The 24736-nt window shown below is 33.9% G+C and overlaps 4 protein-coding genes across 5 annotated transcripts; 1 reads left to right on the top strand and 3 right to left on the bottom strand.

Annotated features, from left to right (window-relative positions):
- Window positions 1-250: 250 nt before the first annotated feature.
- Window positions 251-1445, bottom strand: LOC137833102 (expansin-A13-like). The gene is made up of 2 exons (XM_068641474.1): window positions 792-1445; window positions 251-589 (listed from the first exon to the last, which is right to left on the bottom strand). The coding sequence occupies exons 1-2, from the start codon at window positions 1307-1309 to the stop codon at window positions 271-273; spliced, it is 837 nt and encodes a 278-aa protein (XP_068497575.1). The 5' UTR covers window positions 1310-1445; the 3' UTR covers window positions 251-270.
- Window positions 1446-3052: 1607 nt separating this feature from the next.
- On the bottom strand, window positions 3053-6426 carry LOC137831644 (protein REVEILLE 2-like). 2 transcript variants are annotated; one of them, XM_068639404.1, is made up of 7 exons: window positions 5805-6307; window positions 5559-5705; window positions 4851-4985; window positions 4630-4741; window positions 4447-4508; window positions 3868-4260; window positions 3053-3781 (listed from the first exon to the last, which is right to left on the bottom strand). In XM_068639404.1, exons 2-7 carry the CDS (start codon window positions 5568-5570, stop codon window positions 3410-3412), a joined length of 1086 nt encoding a protein of 361 aa, XP_068495505.1. In that variant the 5' UTR covers window positions 5571-5705; window positions 5805-6307; the 3' UTR covers window positions 3053-3409. The 2 variants fall into 2 exon arrangements, with proteins under 2 accessions (XP_068495505.1, XP_068495504.1); XM_068639403.1 differs by having other exon boundaries at window positions 5559-6426.
- A 3630-nt stretch (window positions 6427-10056) lies between these two features.
- On the bottom strand, window positions 10057-14956 carry LOC137831643 (ankyrin repeat domain-containing protein EMB506, chloroplastic). The gene is made up of 8 exons (XM_068639402.1): window positions 14739-14956; window positions 12995-13386; window positions 11674-11753; window positions 11495-11593; window positions 11318-11416; window positions 11138-11236; window positions 10945-11043; window positions 10057-10636 (listed from the first exon to the last, which is right to left on the bottom strand). Exons 2-8 carry the CDS (start codon window positions 13374-13376, stop codon window positions 10532-10534), a joined length of 963 nt encoding a protein of 320 aa, XP_068495503.1. The 5' UTR covers window positions 13377-13386; window positions 14739-14956; the 3' UTR covers window positions 10057-10531.
- A 4166-nt stretch (window positions 14957-19122) lies between these two features.
- Window positions 19123-23938, top strand: LOC137831642 (FACT complex subunit SPT16-like). The gene is made up of 3 exons (XM_068639401.1): window positions 19123-19478; window positions 19664-19792; window positions 20526-23938. Exon 3 carries the CDS (start codon window positions 20540-20542, stop codon window positions 23741-23743), a length of 3204 nt encoding a protein of 1067 aa, XP_068495502.1. The 5' UTR covers window positions 19123-19478; window positions 19664-19792; window positions 20526-20539; the 3' UTR covers window positions 23744-23938.
- The last annotated feature ends 798 nt before the right edge of the window (window positions 23939-24736 follow it).

The following is a 24736-nucleotide window of genomic DNA, read 5'->3' as shown; positions in this document are numbered from 1 at the left end:
TATAATTCAAAATGCATTTCTAAATTTGTAATTCAAAATTATACCATATAAAATATTTTTTATCCAATAAATAATGTGAACTTTTGCAGATAGAAGGACTTGTCCCTTCTTTTGCAGGGTCACGAGCCTCTGTAGTGGTGACCTAAAATAAATTGGAAGCAACCAGAAATGTAGAAGACAGTACTTTTGTAATTTAATTTGTAAATGTTAGTAGTTAAAAAAAGAGAAAGGAAGTGAATGAGAATTGCAATGGAGAAGAAAAGGAAGATGTTAAATTGATGTGTCATGAAATTGTTTTCCCTGAAAAGATTGTCCGAAGGTCCAATCTTTGGGAGCAACACTGTAAGACTTAACAGTTCTTCCATCACTAGCAGTGAGCTCAAAAGAAAGAGGTTGATTCTGTAGTAAAGCATTAACATGCCAATTCTGACCCCAGTTTCTACCCATGGAAAGCCAACCAGTTTTTGAACCCTTAACCTTCACACCCACAATGTTCCCCATTCCACCCACATTACTAATCAGAACCGAAATGAAGATTCCAGAACCACTTATTGTAAACCGGATTCCCCCTTCTCTTCTGCACTCTATCCTGCTCCAAACACAAATGCACAAACACTAATCAAAATACAAACTCTCACTTTCCAATTCTATCTTACACTCTTCAATACTAGCACTTTCTAACTGCTTCCAAATCATTCTTTTTATGCTACTAACAAAATTTAACTATGGCAATAGTAAAATAAGTGTATCAAGAACTTTGCGATAATGAAAAAAAGGGTGAAAATGAGTACCTGCGATACTGCACTGGCATGTTGCCGCTGCCACTTTTCCAGATTGCGATTTTCTCGAAAACTTCAATGGGAAGAACGAAATGCTGCTTCGGAGGGTTACAGTGTCCGCTGAGGCTCTCGGCGTCGGATCCGTAGTTCGGTGCGCAGAAATTGGTGGCGGTGACGACAACCGACGCGCCGGAGATGCACCAGCGGCGGTCGAAGTCGGAGTCCTCCTCGAGGCAGCGGAGCTCGAAGCAGGCGCCGCAGATCTGGCCGCGGTCGAAGAGGGCTTCGCTGAGTGCGGCGGTGGCCATGCCGTTGGGAATGTCGGCGTAGCCGCAAGCGCCGCCAAGCGCTTCGGCGGCGGCGTAGTGCGTGGCGTGGGCGAAGAGCCACTCGGCGCGTGGAGAGGAGTCGGGATCAGGGATAGTTTGGGAAAATGGCGCGGCGGGAGGTGAAGGAGAATATAAACTTGTGACTGTTGAAGAATTGAAGAATGTGAATAGAAGAAAAAAGAGAAGGGCTAGTTTTGACATTGATTTGCGTTTCGTTGTTGTTGTTGATACAAGCGATGGCGATCTTCTTTTCGCTTTTTCGTAACTTTTCTATCTCTTTACTTGTTTGTCTTTTTTGTACCTCTCACTGCATTCATTTCTGAATAACTGTTCCACGTGCTGGCTATTACACACTCAATCTGCATGAAAAAGCTTCATAAATTAAGCATATTAATTATTCATTGTCAACCAGAGAATCTTAGAGGACTGCTCTCAAATAATATTTGTATTTGCATTCAATAGAATTTAAAATGCATATGTTATTGATTGCACTGTACAGAAGATGTTTTTTTTAATGATATATTGAGAAATCTACTTTTTATTAATCATATCAATAATTTTGTACAATTATTATATTGTCAAAAAGTATATTTTTTTTTAAGAAAGTAGTGTTACCATTCATGTGTGGTTGCTTTCGAGGGAACTTTCTCTACTGATTTTTTTTTGTGGGGTCATCTTTCTCAACACGATGATCCTTGACAGAGTTGAATGTTTAGTAGCTGGGATCATTCAGCATCAATAAGCCAATATGTATGGGTGTATTTACACTTGTGTAAAAGTGTATGAACTTGTTTCAGTTCAGTTCAATTTTTTTTATTGAATTGTGTTTTTTTTTTAAATTAACAAATATAGTCCAATTAAGTTACATTAAGATTAAGTAACACAATCCACTGCTATTCAATTTTGGAGATGAACTATGAATGTGGACTTCAAAGTTTAAGACCCAAAATATTCTCTGGTTTGAGAATCAACAATACCTTTGAAAGCTGGTGTTTCCTAGTAATAATGCTAGCTTTCATTTCTTGACTTCCACCTGACCCTTAAGAAAAAAGAAATCTAAATTTAGGTATTATTCTTCCAGGATCGGATTTCCCTTAATGTATTCGTTCTAAATCCAAGATTTAAGGATTTTTTTTTTGTCTTCTGGGTAGGTATCTATAATTATATTTGAACACTTTGAGTCCAAGTGAAAGATACAAAAGAATTGTATTACTTTTGATATTTAGGATGTCCACCTATTACAAATAGTAGTGTATGCACCTTCAATTATATTGTAATAAAACTTAATTATTTTTTAATTATGATTTATGATGGTTTACTGTATAATAATAGTATAATAATCCTTGATGATATCATTAATTTTTCAAGCTGTAAGAAGAAGTTTCATCAGGAGGGCCGAGTATTTATCGGCACTGGGCAATTGCCAAATAGATCTTTAGAAGTAGTTCTTGTGTAAAATATGTGCAACACTAAATTCCTAAATCTCCATTTCACCTTTGTCCCCGTGTTGTATAATAAGTGTGTAGATATCAAGCATAAGAATCATATAGAAAGTATTAAGTTTAAAACATAAATAAACTTAAAATTTATAAGAAATATTGTGACATTTAAAGACTTAAATTGAAAAGATAAATAAACTTTAATCTTAGAAGAAATATTTATGACATAAAAGAATCTTGCACCGGTAAGAACCGAATAGTCAATCTCATGTGTCGGCTCCCACAACAACCGAAGGTCCCGTCCGTGTGGATTGATATGATAAAATTTAAATAAAATAAAATCTTATTTTATGATTTTTGCATTGAATTATTTAGATAAAGTTAATATAGATTTAGCTTAACAAAGTAGGACCACGATAATATATGTTAAATATATTTTACATGCTCTCCCTACAACTCATTTTGTCCTCAAATATATCCTAGTCCCCACAATCTTGCTCTGAAATTCACCGTTTCAAAAGTTTTCCATCTTTCTAAGTATTAGAATCTATGAACAAGTAAGTTCATAAGCACTGCACAAGTATGTAACTTACACTTGCATACTCATACGGAGCATAAAAAGTTGGAAAATTAAAACACTAGATATAATTCACAGTTGAAACTTGAAAGTCAAAAAAATACAAAAAGACAGGTTTACGGATTTGAACAGCTGGATGATGTGCGATGCAACAGAGATGTCAAAATTTGCAGCTCCCCGTTTTCACATCTATGTCATGCCAACTCACATCCAGCAGCTTAAACAACCATTACAGCTCTTCATCTCAAAGGGAACACTTTTGAAGAAAAAACCATTGGGGCAGAGCTACAAGGAAAGGTGGATGCATTGTTCTTCTCTATTATCATTTGTCACAGATGAAGACTTGTTTTCTCTCCCTGCCATGCACCTTTCATATGGCACAAACCCTTTCCCACATGCTTCAGGACCCACTCTCACCTTTAGCAGGGATATGGCTGATGTTTCACTTGGTGTGATGTGGCCAAGAAGTTCCAATCTTCCACCCCCCTTGCGTTTGTTTAGAGGTATTGGTTTGCATGCTTCAATTGTTGGAGAAGAGGGTTTGCATGGATCTGTTACAAAAAGTGTAATCCCAAAGAGTTTGAAAGTCTGGCTGGAAGATTCTTCTGTTGTGTCTTCTTTCATGCAAAGACTTTCGTCTGTAGGAAGCTTGAATTTCTAGACATTGAGATCAAACAATAATACAACGTCATATATCATTTTATCAAGTGATAATATTGTAATCAATAAAGATTAGGAAGTACCATAAGAGGTTTCTCATCATGAGAAGAATCGGCGTTTATTCCAGCTTCTTCGGATGTTGTGTTGGGCTCGGCACAAGTAAAATCACTTGTATGGATGTCACTGATGGATGACATGGGGGACAAACTTTCATTTGGTGTATCTGAATCTGAGGAGCTAAGGCTGTCTGAACCAGCTCCTGATAATACTGATTTCGGAGATTGGTTTTCTTGATCAAAATCTGATGACTTCAGAGAACTAGACTTCATAAGTTGTTCTGGGATTGAAGTTTCTTTATTAGGAGTCTCAACTAGCTTACGAGGGTAAGGATGCATTGGCTTTCGTTTTGGTCTTGGAGGAGGAATTTCAATTGAATCCGCTGTATTTGTAACACTCCCAGTAGGGTCGCGAAGAACCTGTCATGAAATTAAGACAAAGTAATAATGAGAGTGAATTCAAGGACAACAGATAAATCCTTCAATCCCAAAGAAGGTAGCGCTTTGGATATCCTAGGGTCATCAAAATCTTAACTTAGCCTGATCTATGGTTTGTGGTAAGTAGAAAACATGACTGAGAATGATTATTAGAATAGAGAAGTAAACCTTAGAAAAAAACTTCTGAGCATGACTTCGAATCTGAACAGCAGTCTTTGTGCCAACATGTTCTGTCGTGAAAACAAAGTATCTCAAAACTCAGACCAAACACAATCACATTTCTTCATTACTATTACATGCGCGCACACACAAATTCTTGCCTAAGATATGGAGGCTCTTAATTAAGAATACCTTCAATACGCCGCCAAGCCCGACCATGCAGCTTTAAAGCTTCAAGGAACTTCTTATGTTCTTCATCTGTCCACCTCTCTCTCTGTTTTGTGATAGTATATGGTTTCCTTACCTGTTGAAGAAGAAAGAAAACTGATTAAAACAAAGAAGACACTAACACAAGGAAAAGAGAGGGATTATAATATGCAAGTGATAATAATTCTTTAGAATTCAGGGAGAACCTTCAGAGCATAGTCACTCCCACAAGAAAACTGTTCATTAAGTTGAATATGAGTAACGGAATGCACTCCAGAACTCAAAGATACACCACTTCCTACTGAAGGACCACCCGGTGATCTGTAGAATTCACTTTGATCCTACATTCAATTCAAAGAGAAAAGAAATATAAGGAATTATAATCACCAAGGGAACCCAAAAAATTTCAAATACTTTGGCCAACCACACCAAAATTATTTATCAACTAAGGAATCGGAAATCTTTCAAGCGAATCTTTCACTCCACAAGAAGACAAGTAGCGAAAACACCTAAGAAATATTTGAAGGAAAAAGAAAGAAAAGAAAACAATGAAACAACTCTTATGATAAAGAAATGAACAAGTGTCATTCACAATCGCTTAAACAGGCCTCCTTCTAATAACTGTTTCCTTTTCCCAAAGGGAAGCATCCAAACTTTTTTCAGATGTGTAAATTCAACAGTTTATGAGAAATCTATGCATGTTTGGCATTTGAACTAGGCAAACCAAAACGCAGTTAAGGTTCTCTCTTTTCCACCTTTTTTAACAAATAGTACTAACATGTCCAACCCAAAACGATTACAATCAACATTGAAATTGAACCACAATCTCAGCCACTTCTTACAAATACGAGTATAGTATCAAAAAATTCATATCAAAGGAAAACATAGCTCACTGAAACTTATGTATTACATACTCGAATCGCCATAGCTTCAGAAACCAAACCACTGATCTAGATCTTCTGCTCCTCTTCACAGTTGCAAACTTCCACGACTTCGCCGTTGGATATTGCTTCCCTCACTTACAATCAGATCACAACCTAGTTGTACTAAAACTTCTCTTTCTGGATACAAATCCCAAATAAGAAAAGTACAACTCAAACAACTCTCCCTTGGAAAGCTAGAAACAGAACCAAACAAATTGTGTACAAAAATGGACCCACCTTGATCCAAAAGTCAATTTATCATACAAACACCGTCTTGATTCTTCACTTCACCAACCACTAATTCACATCTCAGAATCACAGAACAAAATAAAACCCTCTCCATCATCTACAAATCCTGTGTTCAAGCACTACCAAGCGTTGATCGCAAAGAATAAATTAACTCCCTCCTCAATCAACAACTGCACGGATAAAAATCCACCCACTACACACTTTTCCCTCAAGAAAATTTCGAATCTTTTCACAGTAGAAAGGGGCTCATCATAACTCACAAGCAACACCACTAACTCAGTAGCAGCAAAAAAATAGAAGGAATGGAAAAGCAAGAATTACACAAGGCCCACAAAGAAAAATGGTTAATTGTGTGAGGAAAAGAGTTATTGAAGGGTGTGAATGAATTAACCGAGAAAGAAAGATGAGAGGTAGAAAATAGATAGATAGATAGATAGATATATGGAGAAGTTGGAAGAAGTGAAAGCTCAGACTCCGAAAGAGTGCTTCTTGTGATTGTTGTTGCGATGGGCAAAATAAAGAAGGAGCAACAAGGGAGTGACACGTCAGATTTGAACTTCTATTTTCTCGTAGGAAATGTTGAAAGTTTATTTTCCCTTATTCCTCCGACATCGAAATCTCGAGAATTCGAAGGAATCTTGTGGCTCACGTCGAAAGTTGTCGCGGACACGTGGCGTACGGTCTTGGACCCCGTTTTCGCTTTTTTTTTCAATAAAAAAATTGGTATTTTAAATTCGGTGGCGAAGAAAAAGTGCTGTGGATAATTTCGGACACGTCACACTCGCGGGTGAAAGTGAAGCACCACGCTACTCGCGGGTTAGGGAGTGCCACGCGTCCACTCACTCAGTGCACAATTAAAGCGTGGCCCGTGTTTTTTTTCCACAAATTGAAACAGATAAATGCCATTATTTATTAGTTTCTGTTCTAATATGCTCCCTGTCTGCTTTTACTTTAATGATCTGAAAATATCTGTTTCTAATTTATTTACTGAAAAATAATATATGTGAATTAAGAAATATAAATAATATTTTGACTATTTTTTATTCATAAACGTATGCAATTTGTAAAAGGTATGTGAAAATAGGGATAAAAACAAGAAAAAATTAATTGTAAAATTCTTTTAATATTACAAATTTTATATTAATGATCAAATTTTTATAGAAAGTTGTTGTTTTTTGCTTTGTGGTTTTTGCTACCAAAATTGACTCTACTGGGTGTTCTATCTCGTTAAGTTATGTTACTTTCTTAGACAAGATAGAAGTTTCCCTTTTCATTTATGATTTATTAACATATAATGATAAACTTCCGAATTTTAGTAAACTTACAAGTTCCCCCACAATTTATTTATGACACTAAAAAACTAAAAAAAGAACCCTGAAATCTACAAATAAAAAGGCTTTATTTTCCATATTTTAATTGTAATAGAGATTAGTTGTGAAGTTTACAAAAATAAGTGTTTTTTTCATATTTAAAGAATGACGTGGGTGCTCTGATATAACAATTTCATTTTTAATGATTGTGACAGGGATACACAATCTACAATGAATGATTAGAAATAAAATGGCGGTATTTATTATTATTATTTTTATTATTTATTAAAAAAAATTGGATATTTGTGAAGTTAAAATATCTCTATGTATCTATTTATTAGATACTCTCAACAAATGAAAGAAAGAGTGGGAATGCGACTTTTGCTTTGCGCTTTTTGCCACGTCATGCCATTCGCCGACCGACTCACAGTATGCTGCCACGTGTACAAACAGGAAAATGATAGAACTCCACAACCTTCTTTTTTTTAATCCAAAAATTTACGACCACATCTTTTTTTTGGTTTTCTTTTTTCTTTAATTGGACTTTTATTGAAGTGAAGGTTGCCATCAATGTGAATAAGAGGCCCAACATTCTGTTCTAACCTAACTCTGTTAGGTGCTTTTATCAAATTATTTTTTTATTTTTTCCTTAAAATCCTAATCTTCTATTTATTTAATCAACCATTTTTCATTTTTTTTATTTGTGAATATAAAGATTGGAATAAGATCAAGCCTAACTAAAACAATTTCGTATCAACTCGATTACTGTAATGAAAAATTTTAGATATTAAAGTATGCTAGTCACACAAATTTGTCTTGTATATAGTAAGAGAATATTTTCTAATAATTATTATCATTTATCTATTTTTTAAAATGAAATCATTGTTTATCTACTTCAAATTTCAATTGTGATATGTGAAGGAATGTTTTTTTTTTCATTTTAAGTAAATGAATTTTAACTAATGCCCGTTTGGTTCAATTTTTTGTATATTAATTTAACCTCTAAATGAACTTAAGGTTAATATTATTGTCTGAATAGCTTCAACTGAGAACTAAAAAAATAATTGTGGATGCTACTAGATTTTAGGTTGAGTATTCAATTTGAACCAACAATAACCAACCATCTCAAATCATGTCACATTGGACCTAAAATTCTTGCTAAATGTTAATCAAATGTCTCAATCAGTGACCATTAATCATTAATGTGTTCTACTTAATGACATTGGCCATTAATCCTTGATATATCCAACTAAATTAATGAGCTCCTCCTATGTATTCAATCATAATAGGAAGAAAATAACATATAATAAATTAGGGAATGTCAAACTTTTTCGACCAACCTAAAACTTATAATTTAATATTGACACAAACATTTAACATTGAGACTTAATAAAACTTATCTTAACTACATACACGTATGCTTCATTGCATTTTAATTTTTTTTTCTACGCACCTTATTAAAACCAAACCAAACAAAACATATAAAACAAAGCTGAAGACAAGGATTATGAAAGAAACACCTTCAGTCAAAAAGTGTATTAATAATAATCTTGAGCAAAAGATTTCATGCTGAAAACTAATCTTTGTAAAAGATGGAGTCAAATGTGTGATAAGTTCAAAATCCTATAGCATTATCTTTTCATGAATTTTCACCCTTCTGTAATGGCCATAAACTCTGGCAATTTGCAGCTGTATATCATTGATATTTCTTTTGTCTCTCTCAATTAATATAAGTTTTAACTTTGGATTTTAGGGATTTGGACCACTTCATCGAAGTTTGGAAAATCAGTATTCTTGAAGAGGAAACTGAAAGAATGGGATGGTGAAAATATACTTGTATCTGATTTAATGTTTATGATTATGACTGAATTTAATTCAATGTATACTATCTACACATGCTTTAGATTTGTTTGTCAAATTCCAATACATTGAATTTGGCGAAGTTTTGATTCAGGATGATGATGCTTTTTAGAATAATTGGTAAAGATAAAGATGCAAATCAAAATGGTTGATGGTATTGTAACCAAATTCGGGTATATGCCCAAATTGTGGAAGAACTCAACTTCTTTAAACACTTTAGTGCCCATGCTACTTAGAGTTAGAATAGCTGGATGTGAAGGAAACGCTTCTCCATGACAATTAGTAAGAAAGAATTCATATTCAACAATAAGAAGAATTTGCTAAACTAAGAAAAAAAAACTTATATATTCACATCGTTTATTGAAAATTACCCTCTAGTACAGTTAAAAATTTCACATCAATTAAAGATGAAACATTTCTTATTATATAAGGAAGTGTAAATCCAATCTTATAAGTCAATCTATAAGGTTGAGTTAGACTTAAAATTCACTTTTTAATATGCTATTAGAGTCATTTAAATAATGAGAGTTTTTAGACTTATCAGATTACCCGTTATCGAACCATTTATAAATATATAGTCTCATGCACGAGTCTAAAAGTCTAAGCGTGGAATATTTAAGGACATTTTATAGTATATAAGTGAGTACAAACCTCACCTTATATATTCTATTTTTATAACATTGATTTTATAAGATTGAAGTAAGATAATGAAAAATTATATTAAAACCCACTTCTTAATAATCACTTTCCGTAAACTTTTCAAATCAATTCTAAGATATTCTTTATTCCAATACCTATTTTCTAAGTCGAGGGAGAAAAGCCAACTTCCCTTCATTGAGAATGTCATTGTCTCGTGATTGAAGTTTAATAAATGTTTGGATTCGTTCATCATTACCAAAGGAAGTACGATAACTATGTTTATCCTACAACAATGACAAAGTTGGGGGAGAAGCACTGCTTAGAAGAAAAGGAATGAACAAAACACCAGAAACATTATGTATGTTTCCACGTATAAAATTTCATCATTTACATAAAATGAAATTTAATCCAAAATAAATAAATCAAGAATCTAATGTCAATGTCTATCATTCAAACAAACTTAAAATGTAACACGTGCATACAACAGAAATTTATGAACAACGTCTACTTGTTACATATAATTATAAAATTTGAGCACTCATAGGTTATTCGTTATCAATTGAAACCATTCCACATGTAGAAAGATCACAGTGGTTTGAGCAGTTCGTCAAAAATAACTCAAGCACGTTGGTCTGCAGATCACTAATATTCTGAACTTCTAATCTGCACAATGTGTGTGGTTTTGACAGGACACTGTTGTCAATTCGAACTTCACCGCAAAAATATTTCAAGTAAGCAATGATGTTGAAGATAATGAATTGTTCCATCAAAACTTTCCTCATTTTGAAAAGACCAGCTACAGATCTTCAGAAGCTGAATGCCAAGGGGATGATTTACTCGCTAATTAGTAGCAGCTACCATTCAACTGAAACTTCACTCTGGTTCTGGCCAATTGCATCTCGCGCGTCATAGACAGCTATCCGCTGGAACCGTCTTCAGTAATTTGGCAAGTTCATAAGACTTAAAATCTTTCCCATAACAAAAGCTCAGATCCAGGGCTGTTTTTCCGTCCTGAAACAAAACCAACCAACAATCAAGTTCTAAGTAAGAGAAATGAATAAACTCTTGATGACTAGTAAGAAAGGAAGTTTCCAGCTTCATCAATTTCTATCTTTAACAATACGGACTTGAAATCAAAGGGAAGGGTAGACACTTGACAACAGTAGCTCACTGGACTGTAGCGGTGGTGTAGTCCAAAAGGATTAAAAATATAACAAAGAAAGAATAAAGGGAATGATAATAACACATGTTCACCCTGATGCATTTAAATCATTAAAACTGCTAAGTCTGATCTGGAATGTAATGTATGACAAAATTACCTTATTTTTCCTTGTCTTATCAGCACCATTGACTAACAAAATTTTTGCTAAATCTCTATTTCTGCTTTGAATGGCAACGTGCAAGGGGGTCCAACCTTCCTGGCAGATTTTTAAATTTGTAAATAAACCATATAAATAAAATTGGAAAACATCAAAACTAATACAAACAAGCCTGTGTTAAAGAAATGATCACGTTATCTTCAACATTGACATCAGCCTTGTACTTGATCAATAATTTCACAGTCATTTTGGCACCAACTTGAGCTGCATAATGAAGTGGAGTGGCTCCATCCTACCATAGGAATAGATGTACAGACACACTTCAGACTGCAGTTAACAATTCATGAAAGTTGTGTACAGAATGCTTCCTCACCTTATCCTTAACATGTGGACTTGCACGTCTCCGTAAAAGGTGGCTAATCAAAGTATCTTTTTTACCTATAATTGCCTTATGAAGTGCAGTAAGACCTTCCTATTTGATCAAATGATGTTATTTAAGTCCAGGAAAATACTATGCATAAATTGGAAAAATATAAAACAACAAACACACCTTATCAGGTAAATCAATGTCAATGCCATTATCAAGAAGCTTATCCACGCAACTCATCTGCATTGATAGCACAAGAGTGTGCAGCGGGCTCCATTTTTCCTGAAAACATGAATACGAGAGCTTAAGTATAAACAAGAAAGTGAACACTAGGAGAGACAGATGCAGAGTCACATACTTACAGTTGATATTTTTTCCAAGTTAGGAGTAACATTCTGTTGCAATATTGCTCTTTCTTCTGGTTCCAAAAGCTGTTCAACCTCTGCAATAATGAAAATATCTTCCTATAGTATCGGTTTGTTGTCCAGGATCAAAAGATATTCTACAATCTACTTGTGAAACTACTTCATCACATTTCAATTTGTTGGACATATTTCACAATCAGGAAGTTGTTCAACCTTAAAATCATATTGAAAGTAACAACTACAAGCATTAAAGAGGGAGAAAATATAAAGCAATATTTTAAAGACTGAATTGATTATTAAGTAGTTAAGGTTAGCAGTTCACAGCAAGTGTGGTTCAACTAGTTTAAATGACATTTGGCAATTAACATGATCATATAGAAAAAAATATATAAAAATTAAGGGTTAATTAAGTTTTTGGTCCCTAAAGCTTTTACAAAATTCACTTGTAATTCCTACATAATTATTTTTTGATTTTTTATCCCTACATTTTTCCTTGGTAATTTTAGTCATGTTGTGAAGTAACAAGGCTAATTGATGATGGACCTGTCAACAATGTGTCTGACGTGACAATCCTGTATAAATTTTTTTGGTACCATGTCGTTTTATTCTAATATCATCTAGTCTAAAAATATGAGATTAAAAACACACTTTACCACAAAAAAATATGGTTGCCAAGTTAGACACGTTGATATAACTACTCACGTGGCTGTAGTGTTATCAGCATTCTTACATGACAGCAGGGATTAAAAGTGTTAACAAAGAAAAGCTACAGGGATAAAACATGCCAAAAATATATATTTAGGAACTAAAAAATGAATTTTTCAAAAAAGTTTAGGGACCAAAAAACATAATTAATCCAATAATTAATATGTGCATCAAAGTGATTGATGAAAAAACTATGGTTGTTTTCCCTTCGATGTTTTTACAATTAACATAAACAAGAACAGTGTGAAACAATGTAACAAAAAATAAATACAAAAGTAGCCTTTTAAGGGGAAGAAAACAAGAGTTAGGACCAGGCATGCCTAAAATGCGAACATTTTAATTTTAAGTAAGGACTTAGTGAAGCTTTGAGCTTTAAGTTAACAAATAGACCATAATTTTGGATCTAGAGTCCCAAAATTCAGCATCAATTTTAAAAATTGGACTAAGCCTGCTCTAGTAGTCCAGTGAATCTCAAGTTGATGTTTATGGTCAATACAGTTCAGATGCTTGGACTGTTGATAATCGAACTGATGACCAGTCTACATCGACTGGTCTAGTTTTCAAAACCATGTTATGGTTCCAAAAGAAATTAAGCAATGTGAAAAATATGAACCTTTCTTAATAAGTTCCTCGTAGTTGTCCCCTGAAGTTATATTAACATCAGCAACAACTGACGTCTTCATTCCATCACTTGCAAATACAAAGTGGTCTTCAACTTCCTCGCCATCAGACTCACTGTCACTGCCAGTATCTGGTTCTTCCCAAGTTCCTACTTCTTGTTCGGTTTGAAAATAAGATACATCTTGGCTTGATTTAATCACACCAATACTCCTAAGTTTACGATTATCCCAAGAAAAAGAGAGACTGAGATTTCTTTTATATGTATTTCTGTAAATTTTATAAAAAACAGTGCCTAATTTAGAGTCCATAGCAGATTCAGCATTGATTGTAGACCATGGAATAGTCAAAACAGATACTCTAGACCAAGAACCCATTTCCACTTCCCTGAAATGGAGACAAAAGAAGGAGCAATGAAAACAAAGCAAAGAAGTTACATATAGTGGTTGCTGAAAACATCATCATGATGAGCACACAGATAACAAAAACAACCATACCCTCAAAGGACACCGTGATGGGAATTGCAAAATAAATAGCACAAATTACAACCAAAGTTTATGCAGTTTTTGAAGATATGCAACAAGAGATAATTTGGGAGTCCAATTACATATAAGGTTGAAAACCTACAATCTCACTAACCTATGTTGACACATTTGTCCGCAATCAACAATGTGCAAACAGTATTACAGGATTCTAGTTTCACATCCAAACCTAGCACTAATGCGTCAAACAAATACACGAGTCCCAGTTCATCTTAGATATGAGTTTTTAAAATTCAACAAGACCTGATAAATAAATATATCACAACATTTATGACCCACGCCAAATGAGTGAAACTAGACAGATTTTATTACGAAAAAATCAGTTCAACAAGGTTTACATAAGTTTCAAAACATTTTGAAATTAGTCTAGTCATTTCTACTCATAAATTATTGAATCCAAAACCCGAAATGACAGAATGCAATATACATCAAGGAAAAGTTATAACTGAACTACACCAAAAACATAGGTAAGAAGAGTAGCGTGGGTAGTTTATTGAGGATGAGGAGCATTTAAGTGTAACCAAAATCAAAGGGTTGGCCACTAAAACCTCAAACTCGATGCTTTCTCCTTCCCTCCTATCTGTTGCTTTTAAGATCTACTAACTTCTGACTTTTCTATTGCTGAAGTAACACACTTGATGTGTGATATGTTCCAAAACTATACCCATGCATTATTTCCAAAAGATATCACCAATATTGCAATATTACGATTTTGACAACACTAGTAGTGACAGAACCCAAAGTCCTTTTATCACCAAATACCACACATCCAATTAGGCTTGTATCATGCAATTGTAACCTAATAGTTGGATTGGGAATGTCGAGTATAAGTGAGAAATGGTTGAAATTAGGCTTAAGATGTAAGACATTATTCAGTAAATGGTTGAAATTCTGGCATTCCCTCTTTGCACAGTCTCTAAACTGCCATGAGAAGAATTGCCAGGAAAAAACAATAGAGCCAAAACCCTAAATTCGCAAAATTCTCTTCTACTTCTTCTAAGTACAAACCAAATGGGGTCCTGAACTCGTTCCCCAACTCGATATTTAACAAGGACAACAAAATCATGCACCAACTCAATTGAAATACTAAAAGCCAAAACATATAGGTCAAAATCAAGCACCAAACTCGTCCACTCAGTTCAATCAACAGCTCATCAATTTAAATATTAACAGAGTATGAACGGGTTTCTTTCGAACCTTTGTAGTCGAGTATAAATGTTCCGTAGAAGAAACACCAATTTACGGGTTAGGAGAAACAGAATCAGACCACAAATGCGACAAACTCGATATTAAGGTTTCAAGAACATGGCGAGTTCGAGGAGACTGTCGAGTGTGTCTGGTTTTCTTATCGAAATGGATTTGGTTGAGAAAAATGGGTTTTCTCATAACGGCTTCTGATATTTATTTACAGTCCTATCAAATCCTACTCATTTTTTTTATTTTTTTTTAATCATAATTTTGTTTTCATTTTTTTTATAATTTTGTTTTTAATTCATTTGTTGTTTTTCAATGTACACTGAAGCTACATTACAGTATATAGTCTATGCGTCTTTTCAAGTGAAAAAAAATCTACATGTCTTTTAGTATATATCTTTCACAGTCTTTTTTAATTCCTTCATTAAAAATAATTTTTCATCATTTAAAACATTATAAAATATTTTTGTATAATTTTTAGAAATTTTTATTTCTAACTTATAAGGTTTAATTACCTTTTTCGTCCCTATATTTATAGCCAATAGTCAATTTGGTACAGTGGTTTTTAAAAAATTCAATTTGGTACCTAAGTTTTTTAAAATGTATTCAAAATGGTCCTTTCTGTTAAATATCACCAAACGACGTTAAGTGGTGCTTATGTGGCAGACACGTGTAAGTTACGTGGATTAGGGTTTAGGTTATTCAAATTGGGGATTTCGAATTTCTGATTTAGGGTTTCTGATACTAAGATTGCTCCCTGGTTGGATTCTGTGGTGTGCTTCCCTGCTTCGATTCCATTCGGAGGTGTGTTCCCCTCATTCGATTTTGTGGTGCGATCGTGAGTTACGATGGTGAGCTGCGTCCCATGGTGAACTCACTCATTTCTAAACATATGTATTTTGAAAAACAATTATTATATGACCAAATTGTGGTAGCTTTTATGGATTCATTAGTGAAGAAAATCTGCTTGTGCTTTATGTTCTAATGTATTACCTATCTTTTGTATTACTTTTACATACTTTACCTTTATATTATTATAACATCACAGTTTTCCTTCATTTATTTAGTCTTTAATGAGATTGGCCTCTGCTTGCTCTGAATTTTCTTGATGTGTTGTCCAAATCAAAGTTCTTAATTGTTCATGATACTAATCTGTTTGCACCATTCACGTCTTACACGTGTCTGCCACATAAGCACCACTTAACGCTGTTTGGTGATATTTAACAGAAAGGACCATTTTGAATAAATTTTAAAAAACTTAGGGACCAAATTGAATTTTTTAAAAACCACTGTACCAAATTGACTGTTGGCTATAAATATAGGGACGAAAAAGGTAATTAAACCAACTTATAATTCAAGAAAATAAATAAAATTATCTTGCAAAAATGGTAGAATATTTTTATAAATTTTTTCTATATTTTGATTTGTAAATTATTTTTTTTCCAATTTTTTCTTATAAGTATTTTCAAAAAAAATTCTCCAACCAAATGTGAACGCGTAAGCTTATATAAAAAAGACACATGTATGTTTTTATCGTAATTATTATTATTGTTAACATAATTTATCATATAAAAAAACATGTGTTTTCTGTTTATTTTTCAATTTGGGAATTTACAAACCCAAGTTCGGGGCAATGAAACTGAGCAGGTTCGAATATCAGAGTTGACAATATGCTTATTATTGGTGCTTTTATATTCAGATATAACAGAAATTATGTGGTAATAAGCTTTTTCCTTCTTTTTTTTTGGTGTGTGGAAGAGAAATTTAAAGTATTAGCACAATGCACATTTCAAGAGTAACATCAGTTGGAGTAAATAATCCCATTGACTCCAATTTGTGTCCTTGATGCTTCTATTTGAGCCAATATTTTTGAACTTCTAATTTACTGATTACAGTCACCCTAAATTATGATTAGTTGCCCTTTTTTACATTAGAAATTAAATTCATTATTAATATCTTTTAAGAATAGTATGTGTGCCACATATTGAAGTTCATGTAGATTCTACATAATTACATTGATAGTTGAATCCTTGAGTTTGAACATTCATTTTCAAGACATAAATCCACACAGTACTTTATCAGCGTGTCATGATTTCCTAGTTGCTCAAAAATCCATTTTCATTGGAAGGAATCAAAGTCACCTTCAACTTGTTTAGAATTGATCTCTTTACACGTAATCCATGTTCAAACCTTGATTGAGCCAAAGTAAAAATTGTAGAGTTGATAACTCTGTCATTTTTAAAAATGATAAAATTCCTTTGTTTTTAGATTTTCTCCAACCACGGTAATTCACACACTTCTTCATATTTTGTTAATTTTTCGTGTTGTCCAACGAAGTTTAAACTGCACAACATGATTTAGCTTTTGTATGTGCTTAATATTTTCATAAAATAATCATTTATGACAATTTTAAAAACTCTTTGAAGAGTAGAGACTCGATTATAAAATTACAAGTTAAAGACCCAAGGACTTACTTGAAAAATCTCAGTAAATTCAATCTCAATAATCTAGCAAAAATAACTTTCAAAAAATTTCATGAAAATAATTAAATATAGCACTATATTCTTCACAACTAAATATTCAAAAAGTTGATATTTCTAATTTGAATCAAACAATAAACAACACAACAAATTAACTCAATCATTTATATTAAGTTTTATCATTGGATTTTTTTGACCAACCCAGTATGATAAGGTTTTCTTTTCTTCATTAGTGTATAATTTTTTGTGTATCATCCATGCATGCATGCCTATATATACAAGTTTTTATTGAATTCTTTCTCAAGTGTGTTATGTTTTTACTCGATCTATATTTCTTATATCGAAATATATTAAGTTTTTTATTGGGTTGTCTTTCTTGTTTGTTTTTTGTTTACTTTGTTTTCTTGTTATTTTTTTATGGAGTTACCACAAAATCTTTCAAGCTAATGGCAAAACTTTGTGCATTTATATACTTGCAAAATATCTTTCTAAGACCCACCACTCTTTTAATTGCTTTCTATCCATCGAGGCGAGAATTATGGAATGATTTTCATTGCACCACATATTGACAAAAATAATTATCATTCTTAGAGTTTAACAATGAAGTGTGTTTTATTATCAAAGAACAAATTCAAGTTTTTGAATAGAGAGATCGCATAACATTTACGTGATGATGATCTATGCTAAGTTTGTGAACTATGTAATGTTATATTTATTTCTTTAATCAAACGAACATTAACCACACAAACCGTTTAAACACATTTTACATCGATAACACGAATAACCTATCTTTATTTTTTTTTTAAATTATTTTATTTTTGTATTGATTTTTGTATATGAAAATGATTTTTTAGTTGTTCTAGTGATAATGTCACGATAAACTTAACTAAGTATTGTGTGGTATATTAATATATAAATTTTATTTTATAAGCTAGTTTTATAAGATTTAATTAAATTTAAAATTTATTTTTTAATATTATCTTTTTATTATTTTAAAAAGTTTTATAAATTTTACACTATGTTTAACTTTTTTCTTGCAATTTTTAATGAAAAGATAAGATTTGTGTTAAAAGAAGTTTAACGTGTTTAGTGGTAAAAAAGCAATAATTCTAATATACTATATTGAATAGTGCTGAGCTAAAAAAAACTATAATTAATAGTTTAATGTACTAATGAGCTATAATTTTCTTACTATATTATTGTCTTATTATAATGATATGATGTATTTTATATTATAAGAAGAAAGTTGACTTAGGAATAAAATAAGATAATTATTTTTATTTTTTTTCTCTTACTATCTTCACCTCCTCCTCTAATGATGATTATCACTCACATTATTGTTAATATTTTTTTCTTACTGTATATCTATTATATGCATTTATTATTATCCCACTATTATTGACTCTATTTTTATATAAATTATCATAGTATTTTTATCATAATAATTATCACTATTGTTATTATTATTTTCATCATTATTATTCTTATTACAAAAGTAAATACTTTTACTTTTATTGTTTTAAATAACCAGTATCACTATTTTTTATTATTGTTGCAGTTATTATTATTTATATATTTACATATATTGCATAAGTGACTGTTATTCTGTCATAAATTTTATTACTATTATTTTTTATTTTTCGTTATATATATATTTATTTTTTTTCTAAACAAGTTGATGATTGAATACAACCCGGATTCAGAGAATTGTTAAGAAAGAGTTGAATGATTGTGTAATGGTACTGTTTTAAGTTGTAAAATGAAATCACAAATTATGATAGATATGAGTTTCAAATAATTTTATAAAGTAATAAATTTATTTTGTTACTATTTTAATTGGATAAAAATGTTGAGATAAAAATATTTTTTAATTATAAAGTGATAATTTACAAGAATCATCTCTGTGTGTGTGCATACATTACTGTCCAAAAAGAATTATCTTTTTAAATATTTTTTCACTTTCTCAAATTTTGTTTTTACCGTGCCTCAGCTTTCTATAATGAACCCTAATTTCCCAGATGAACCCTAATATTCCTCCTCCCTTGAATCGTCTTTCCTCTCCTTCTATGTTTTGGTCGATGCTTCTTTTCCCTCACAACGCACCACACAAAGTATATATACGTGGGCATTGAAACTCTGACATTCGAACCCTGCTCAGTTTCGTTGCCCCGAACTTGGGTTTGTAAATTCCCAAATAGAAGAAAAACAGAAAACACACGAAGAACTTTTGCTCACCCCAGCCAGACGTTAAGGGACTGAAAAGGTTTCGATCTTTCCATTTTTTTTCGGATTTAATTTTGCTTTTCATGCTTCCACTGCGGTTTTTGAATCAAGAGGACCTAATTTTTTCGTAGAAAGTAAGAGCCATTTTGCATGTTTAGCTTCTCGAAATTGATTATTAGGAATTTTTGGATTAATGAGTGAGGTTTGTGATTCTTCATCGCGCAGTAATGTGAAAGACTCGACAATTCGTTGTAGCACTCTTTCTTAATACCTCTTCGAGTTCTCTCTATTGGCTATCGTTTTAACAACGACTACCGAACTATCCTTCAAATAGTGGTTGTTACTGTAGCAGAGGTAACTTGTTATTCTCCAACCTTGTCTGTTCAGATTCTTAAGGAAAAATTTTGTGGTTTATATTTTTTTTCTGGTTCTTGCATTCTATGTGTTTGAGTTAATGCTATAGTTACTGGTACGGATTTGTGGCATATCTCGTGATCTGTTACATCGAGATGTAATTTCAGCATCCTTAAACCAAATATGGAGAATTGATTTATCTCTCTTTTTACTGAATTACATGGTATTCATGTGCCGAACGTCATATATAAAACATGAAAGAAAACATTGCATGCCCGTAGATGATATACTGAGTTAAGTACATTTTGACATCCTACTGCTAATGTCGTATTGTATCTGAAACAGTTTTGATGCATACGACTTTCATTGTTCACCAACTTTCACGATTTATTATTTTCACTGCGCACATTTGGGGATGTTTACATTAAGATTGATTTTGAGCTCGATTTTTATGTTAGAAGTAGGCTCGGTAGTGCTGCTAAATGTGACCATTGAACATTGCTTTAGTCTCAGTCAGTATGAGGCAACATACCATATTTTATCTGATTACTTTTTCTTTATAGCTGCTTCTGCTGCTGCAGTGAAAGGTTGTAATATCAATTGTTATCTTTCCGATGGTTGGTTGTACATGCATTATTTTGTGCGCATGAAATAATTCGAGTTCACCCAATTTCTGGATTTAAGGTTTATGCTGACTTACTGATGTTACTGTGTTGTGATTTTTTTTTTCTAGAGTGAAAGCAAACTATGGCGGACCATCGAAATGGAAGTACACAACCATCCAATGGAAAGGCGAGTGCAGCAGGAAGTGGATATTCTATTGATCTGAATGCATTTCAATCCCGATTGAAAACTTTTTATTCTCATTGGGATGAACACAAAACAGATCTGTGGGGCTCTTCTGATGCAATAGCAATTGCATGTCCTCCACCTTCGGAAGATCTGCGGTACCTGAAATCTACTGCTCTGAACTTGTGGCTGCTTGGATTTGAGTTCCCCGAGACAATTATGGTTTTCATGAAGAAGCAGATACATATCTTATGCAGCCAAAAAAAGGCTTCTATTCTTGAATCTGTCAAAAAATCTGCCAGAGAGGCTGTTGGGGCAGATCTTGTTCTACATGTCAAACCTAAAAACGATGATGGCACTGCTCTCATGGATGCTATATTCCGTTCCATCCGTGCTCAGCCAAAGTCTGATGACCACGATTCTGCCACTGTTGGATACATATCAAGAGAGGCCCCTGAAGGGAAACTGCTTGAAACATGGACTGAAAAATTAAAAAATACTAAATTTAATCTCATTGATGTTGCCACTGGTTTGTCTTCTTTATTTGCAGCAAAGAGTAATGAGGAACTCACATCAATTAAGAGAGCAGCTTACCTGACAACCAGTGTGATGAAAAACTTTGTGGTTACAAAACTTGAGAATGTAATCGATGAGGAGAAGAAAGTCTCTCATTCAACATTGATGGAGGAGACTGAGAAAGTTATTCTGGAACCTTCAAAAGTCAATTGTAAGCTAAAGGCAGATAATGTTGATATTTGTTACCCACCAATTTTTCAGAGTGGTGGAGAGTTTGATCTCAGACCAAGTGCTGTCAGCAATGATGAGTTACTGCATTACGATTCAGCCAGTGTGATTATATGTGCAGTTGGAGCCCGATATAAGAGTTATTGCTCAAACATAGCTAGGACCTTCTTGATTGATGCAGAACCTCTTCAAAGTAGAGCATATGGGGTTCTTCTGAAAGCCCATGAAGCTGTCATAGGCTCTATGAAGCCAGGAAACAAGTTAAGTGTGGCGTACCAAGCTGCAGTCTCTGTTGTGGAAAGGGATGCTCCGGACTTGGTTTCATATTTGACAAAATCTGCTGGGACAGGCATCGGCATTGAGTTTCGTGAATCAGGATTGAATCTGAATGCAAAAAATGAACAGATAATTCGAGAAGGCATGGTCTTTAATGTGTCAATTGGTTTTCAGAATTTGCAAAGTGAGAAAAGTAAGCCCAAGAACAGGCATTTCTCCCTGTTGCTTGCTGACACAGTCATCATCAACAAAGATAAGACAGAAGTTGTGACTTCTATGAGTTCAAAAGCACTCAAGGATGTAGCATACTCTTTCAATGAGGATGAGGAAGAGGAAAGGCCAAGGACAAAAGTGGATGCCAAGGGAGCGGAGCCCTTTACTAAGACAACTCTAAGGTCAGACAATCATGAGATTTCAAAGGAGGAGCTTCGAAGGCAGCACCAGGCAGAACTTGCTCGACAGAAGAATGAAGAAACTGCAAGGAGGCTTGCTGGTGGTGGAAGTGAGGCAGGAGATAATCGTTCTTCTTCAAGGACTTCAACAGAACTTGTGGCGTACAAGAGCATAAATGACCTTCCCCCTCCCAGAGAAATGATGATTCAGATTGATCAGAAGAATGAAGCAGTTCTCTTGCCTATAAATGGAAGCATGGTGCCTTTTCATGTGGCTTTCATTAGAACTGTTTCGAGCCAGCAGGACACTAACCGCAACTGCTATGTCAGAATTATTTTTAATGTCCCTGGCACCCCTTTCAGTCCTCATGATGCAAACTCAATGAAGTTCCCTGGATCTATATATTTAAAGGAGGCTTCATTCCGCTCGAAGGACTCAAGGCACATTAGTGAGGTTGTGCAGTCAATTAAAACCCTCAGGCGACAAGTTGTAGCAAGGGAGTCTGAGAGAGCAGAGAGGGCAACCCTGGTTACTCAGGAGAAACTGCAACTTGCTAATAATAGATTCAAGCCAATACGGTTGTCTGATCTCTGGATCCGTCCTGCTTTTGGTGGTCGTGGAAGGAAGATACCTGGTACGCTTGAGGCTCATGTGAATGGATTTCGTTATTCTACCACCAGGCAAGATGAGCGTGGAGACATACTGTTCGGCAACATTAAGCATGCATTTTTCCAGCCAGCAGAGAATGAGATGATCACGCTCCTGCACTTCCATCTGCACAACCATATTATGGTAGGAAATAAGAAGACCAAGGATGTTCAGTTTTATGTTGAGGTTATGGACATGGTCCAGAATGTTGGAGGTGGTAAGAGATCAGCCTATGACCCTGATGAGCTTGAAGAAGAACAACGAGAGCGAGATAGGAAGAACAAGATAAATGTAGAATTCCAAACCTTTGTGAATAGGGTGAATGATCTCTGGGGTCAGGCCCAATTCAATGGGCTTGAATTGGAGTTTGATCAACCTCTTAGGGAGCTTGGCTTCCCTGGGGTTCCTCATAAATCTTCAGTGTTTATTGTTCCGACTTCAGCCTGCCTTGTTGAACTTATAGAGACCCCTTTCCTCGTTGTCACGCTAGGTGAGATTGAGATTGTGAATCTTGAGAGAGTTGGGCTTGGGCAGAAGAACTTTGATATGACAATAGTTTTTAAAGACTTTAAGCGTGATGTGCTGAGGATTGATTCTATCCCTTCTACATCACTTGATGGCATCAAGGAATGGCTTGACACTACCGACATTAAGTATTACGAGAGCAGGTTGAATCTGAACTGGCGTCAGATCCTGAAGACAATCACGGATGACCCTCAGAGCTTTATTGAAGGAGGTGGTTGGGAGTTTCTGAATTTGGAGGCCACTGATTCGGAATCTGAGAACTCAGAGGAGTCAGACAAAGGTTATGAACCTTCTGATGTTGAACCCGAATCTGATTCTGAGGATGAAGCCTCTGACAGTGAATCACTTGTTGAGTCTGAGGATGATGACGAAGATGAGGATTCTGAGGATGACTCAGAGGAAGAGAAGGGAAAGACGTGGGAGGAACTGGAGAGGGAAGCGAGCAATGCAGACAGGGAAAAAGGAAATGAGTCTGACAGCGAAGAAGATAGAAAAAGAAGAAAGGCAAAAAGCTTCGGTAAGTCAAGAGGAACTAGTCTAAGCAGTAGCATGCCAAAGCGGGCTAAGTTAAGATAGATTTTTGGGTTTTGTTGTTAGCCGGTTTAAGGTTTAGTTCAGTTTGTTTTACGCCGTTGCTTCGGTTAGCATAGCAGCTTGTGTTTGGACTTGGAGCTGCCTTATCATTGTAACTAAATATTTTTCTTCCAAGTTATAGTTCAGCTACTCGATTGCAATCCTTGAATTCAATTGAAGTCCTCAATGCCTTTCTAATTTTGTTCCTTATTGTTAAATTTAACTTTTTTCTGTAGCGATCAGGCAACTGAACAACCGTGAATGAACCAGTTATACATACCACCGTATCCAAACCAACCTCGTATAATGTTTTATATCTGGTCATGTTTGGTTAATATTGTGTTGGAGCAAGGTAAAGTATATGGGTCTCAATTTTATTAAAAAGATTAGATATTTATGAAATGCATAGAAAATGAAATGCATTGAGGTTTTTTTAAGATTGCAAAGCAATTAGCTAATTAGTTTTTTATGACAGGGATTGTTGGATTTTAAAAGCATAAAATGAGAATAAAGTGAATAACGTTTAGATGGATGGGTGTTATTGTGAAAATGGTGGCAAGAAAATATATACGTAAGGTGTTGATGCAACACTTATTTTGAAGATGCCAAAAAATTATGGTATAAAGAAGATCATTAGAGGCATATCTAAAGAGAGCAACCCACACGGGTTTAGCATCTTGAAAGTTAGTAGAGATCCAAAAGGATATTCAAAGAGCTTAACTTTTATAATTTATTGATATTCAGAGAAATGCTATTAACCTATGTTAACATGCAACTTTTTCCATCAAATCAATACAAAAATAATTATTCAACATTTTCAAAATCATCTAAAAAAATGTCAGATCCTTAAGGTTGTACATCAATGAACATATTAAACAATACAATTATAAAAAAAAAAACTTCAGACAATGATTAAACTAGTTGAAATTAGAGTCATTTTTCCCAACTAACTACTCCATGATAAAGTTTTAACATAAACAAAAGGAAAAATCAAAA

This window comes from Phaseolus vulgaris, chromosome 6 (assembly GCF_000499845.2).
Source record: "Phaseolus vulgaris cultivar G19833 chromosome 6, P. vulgaris v2.0, whole genome shotgun sequence".
Classification (NCBI taxonomy): Eukaryota; Viridiplantae; Streptophyta; class Magnoliopsida; order Fabales; family Fabaceae; genus Phaseolus; species Phaseolus vulgaris.
Note: the sequence above shows the minus strand (reverse complement) of the source record. Positions and strands in the feature narration are given on the sequence as shown.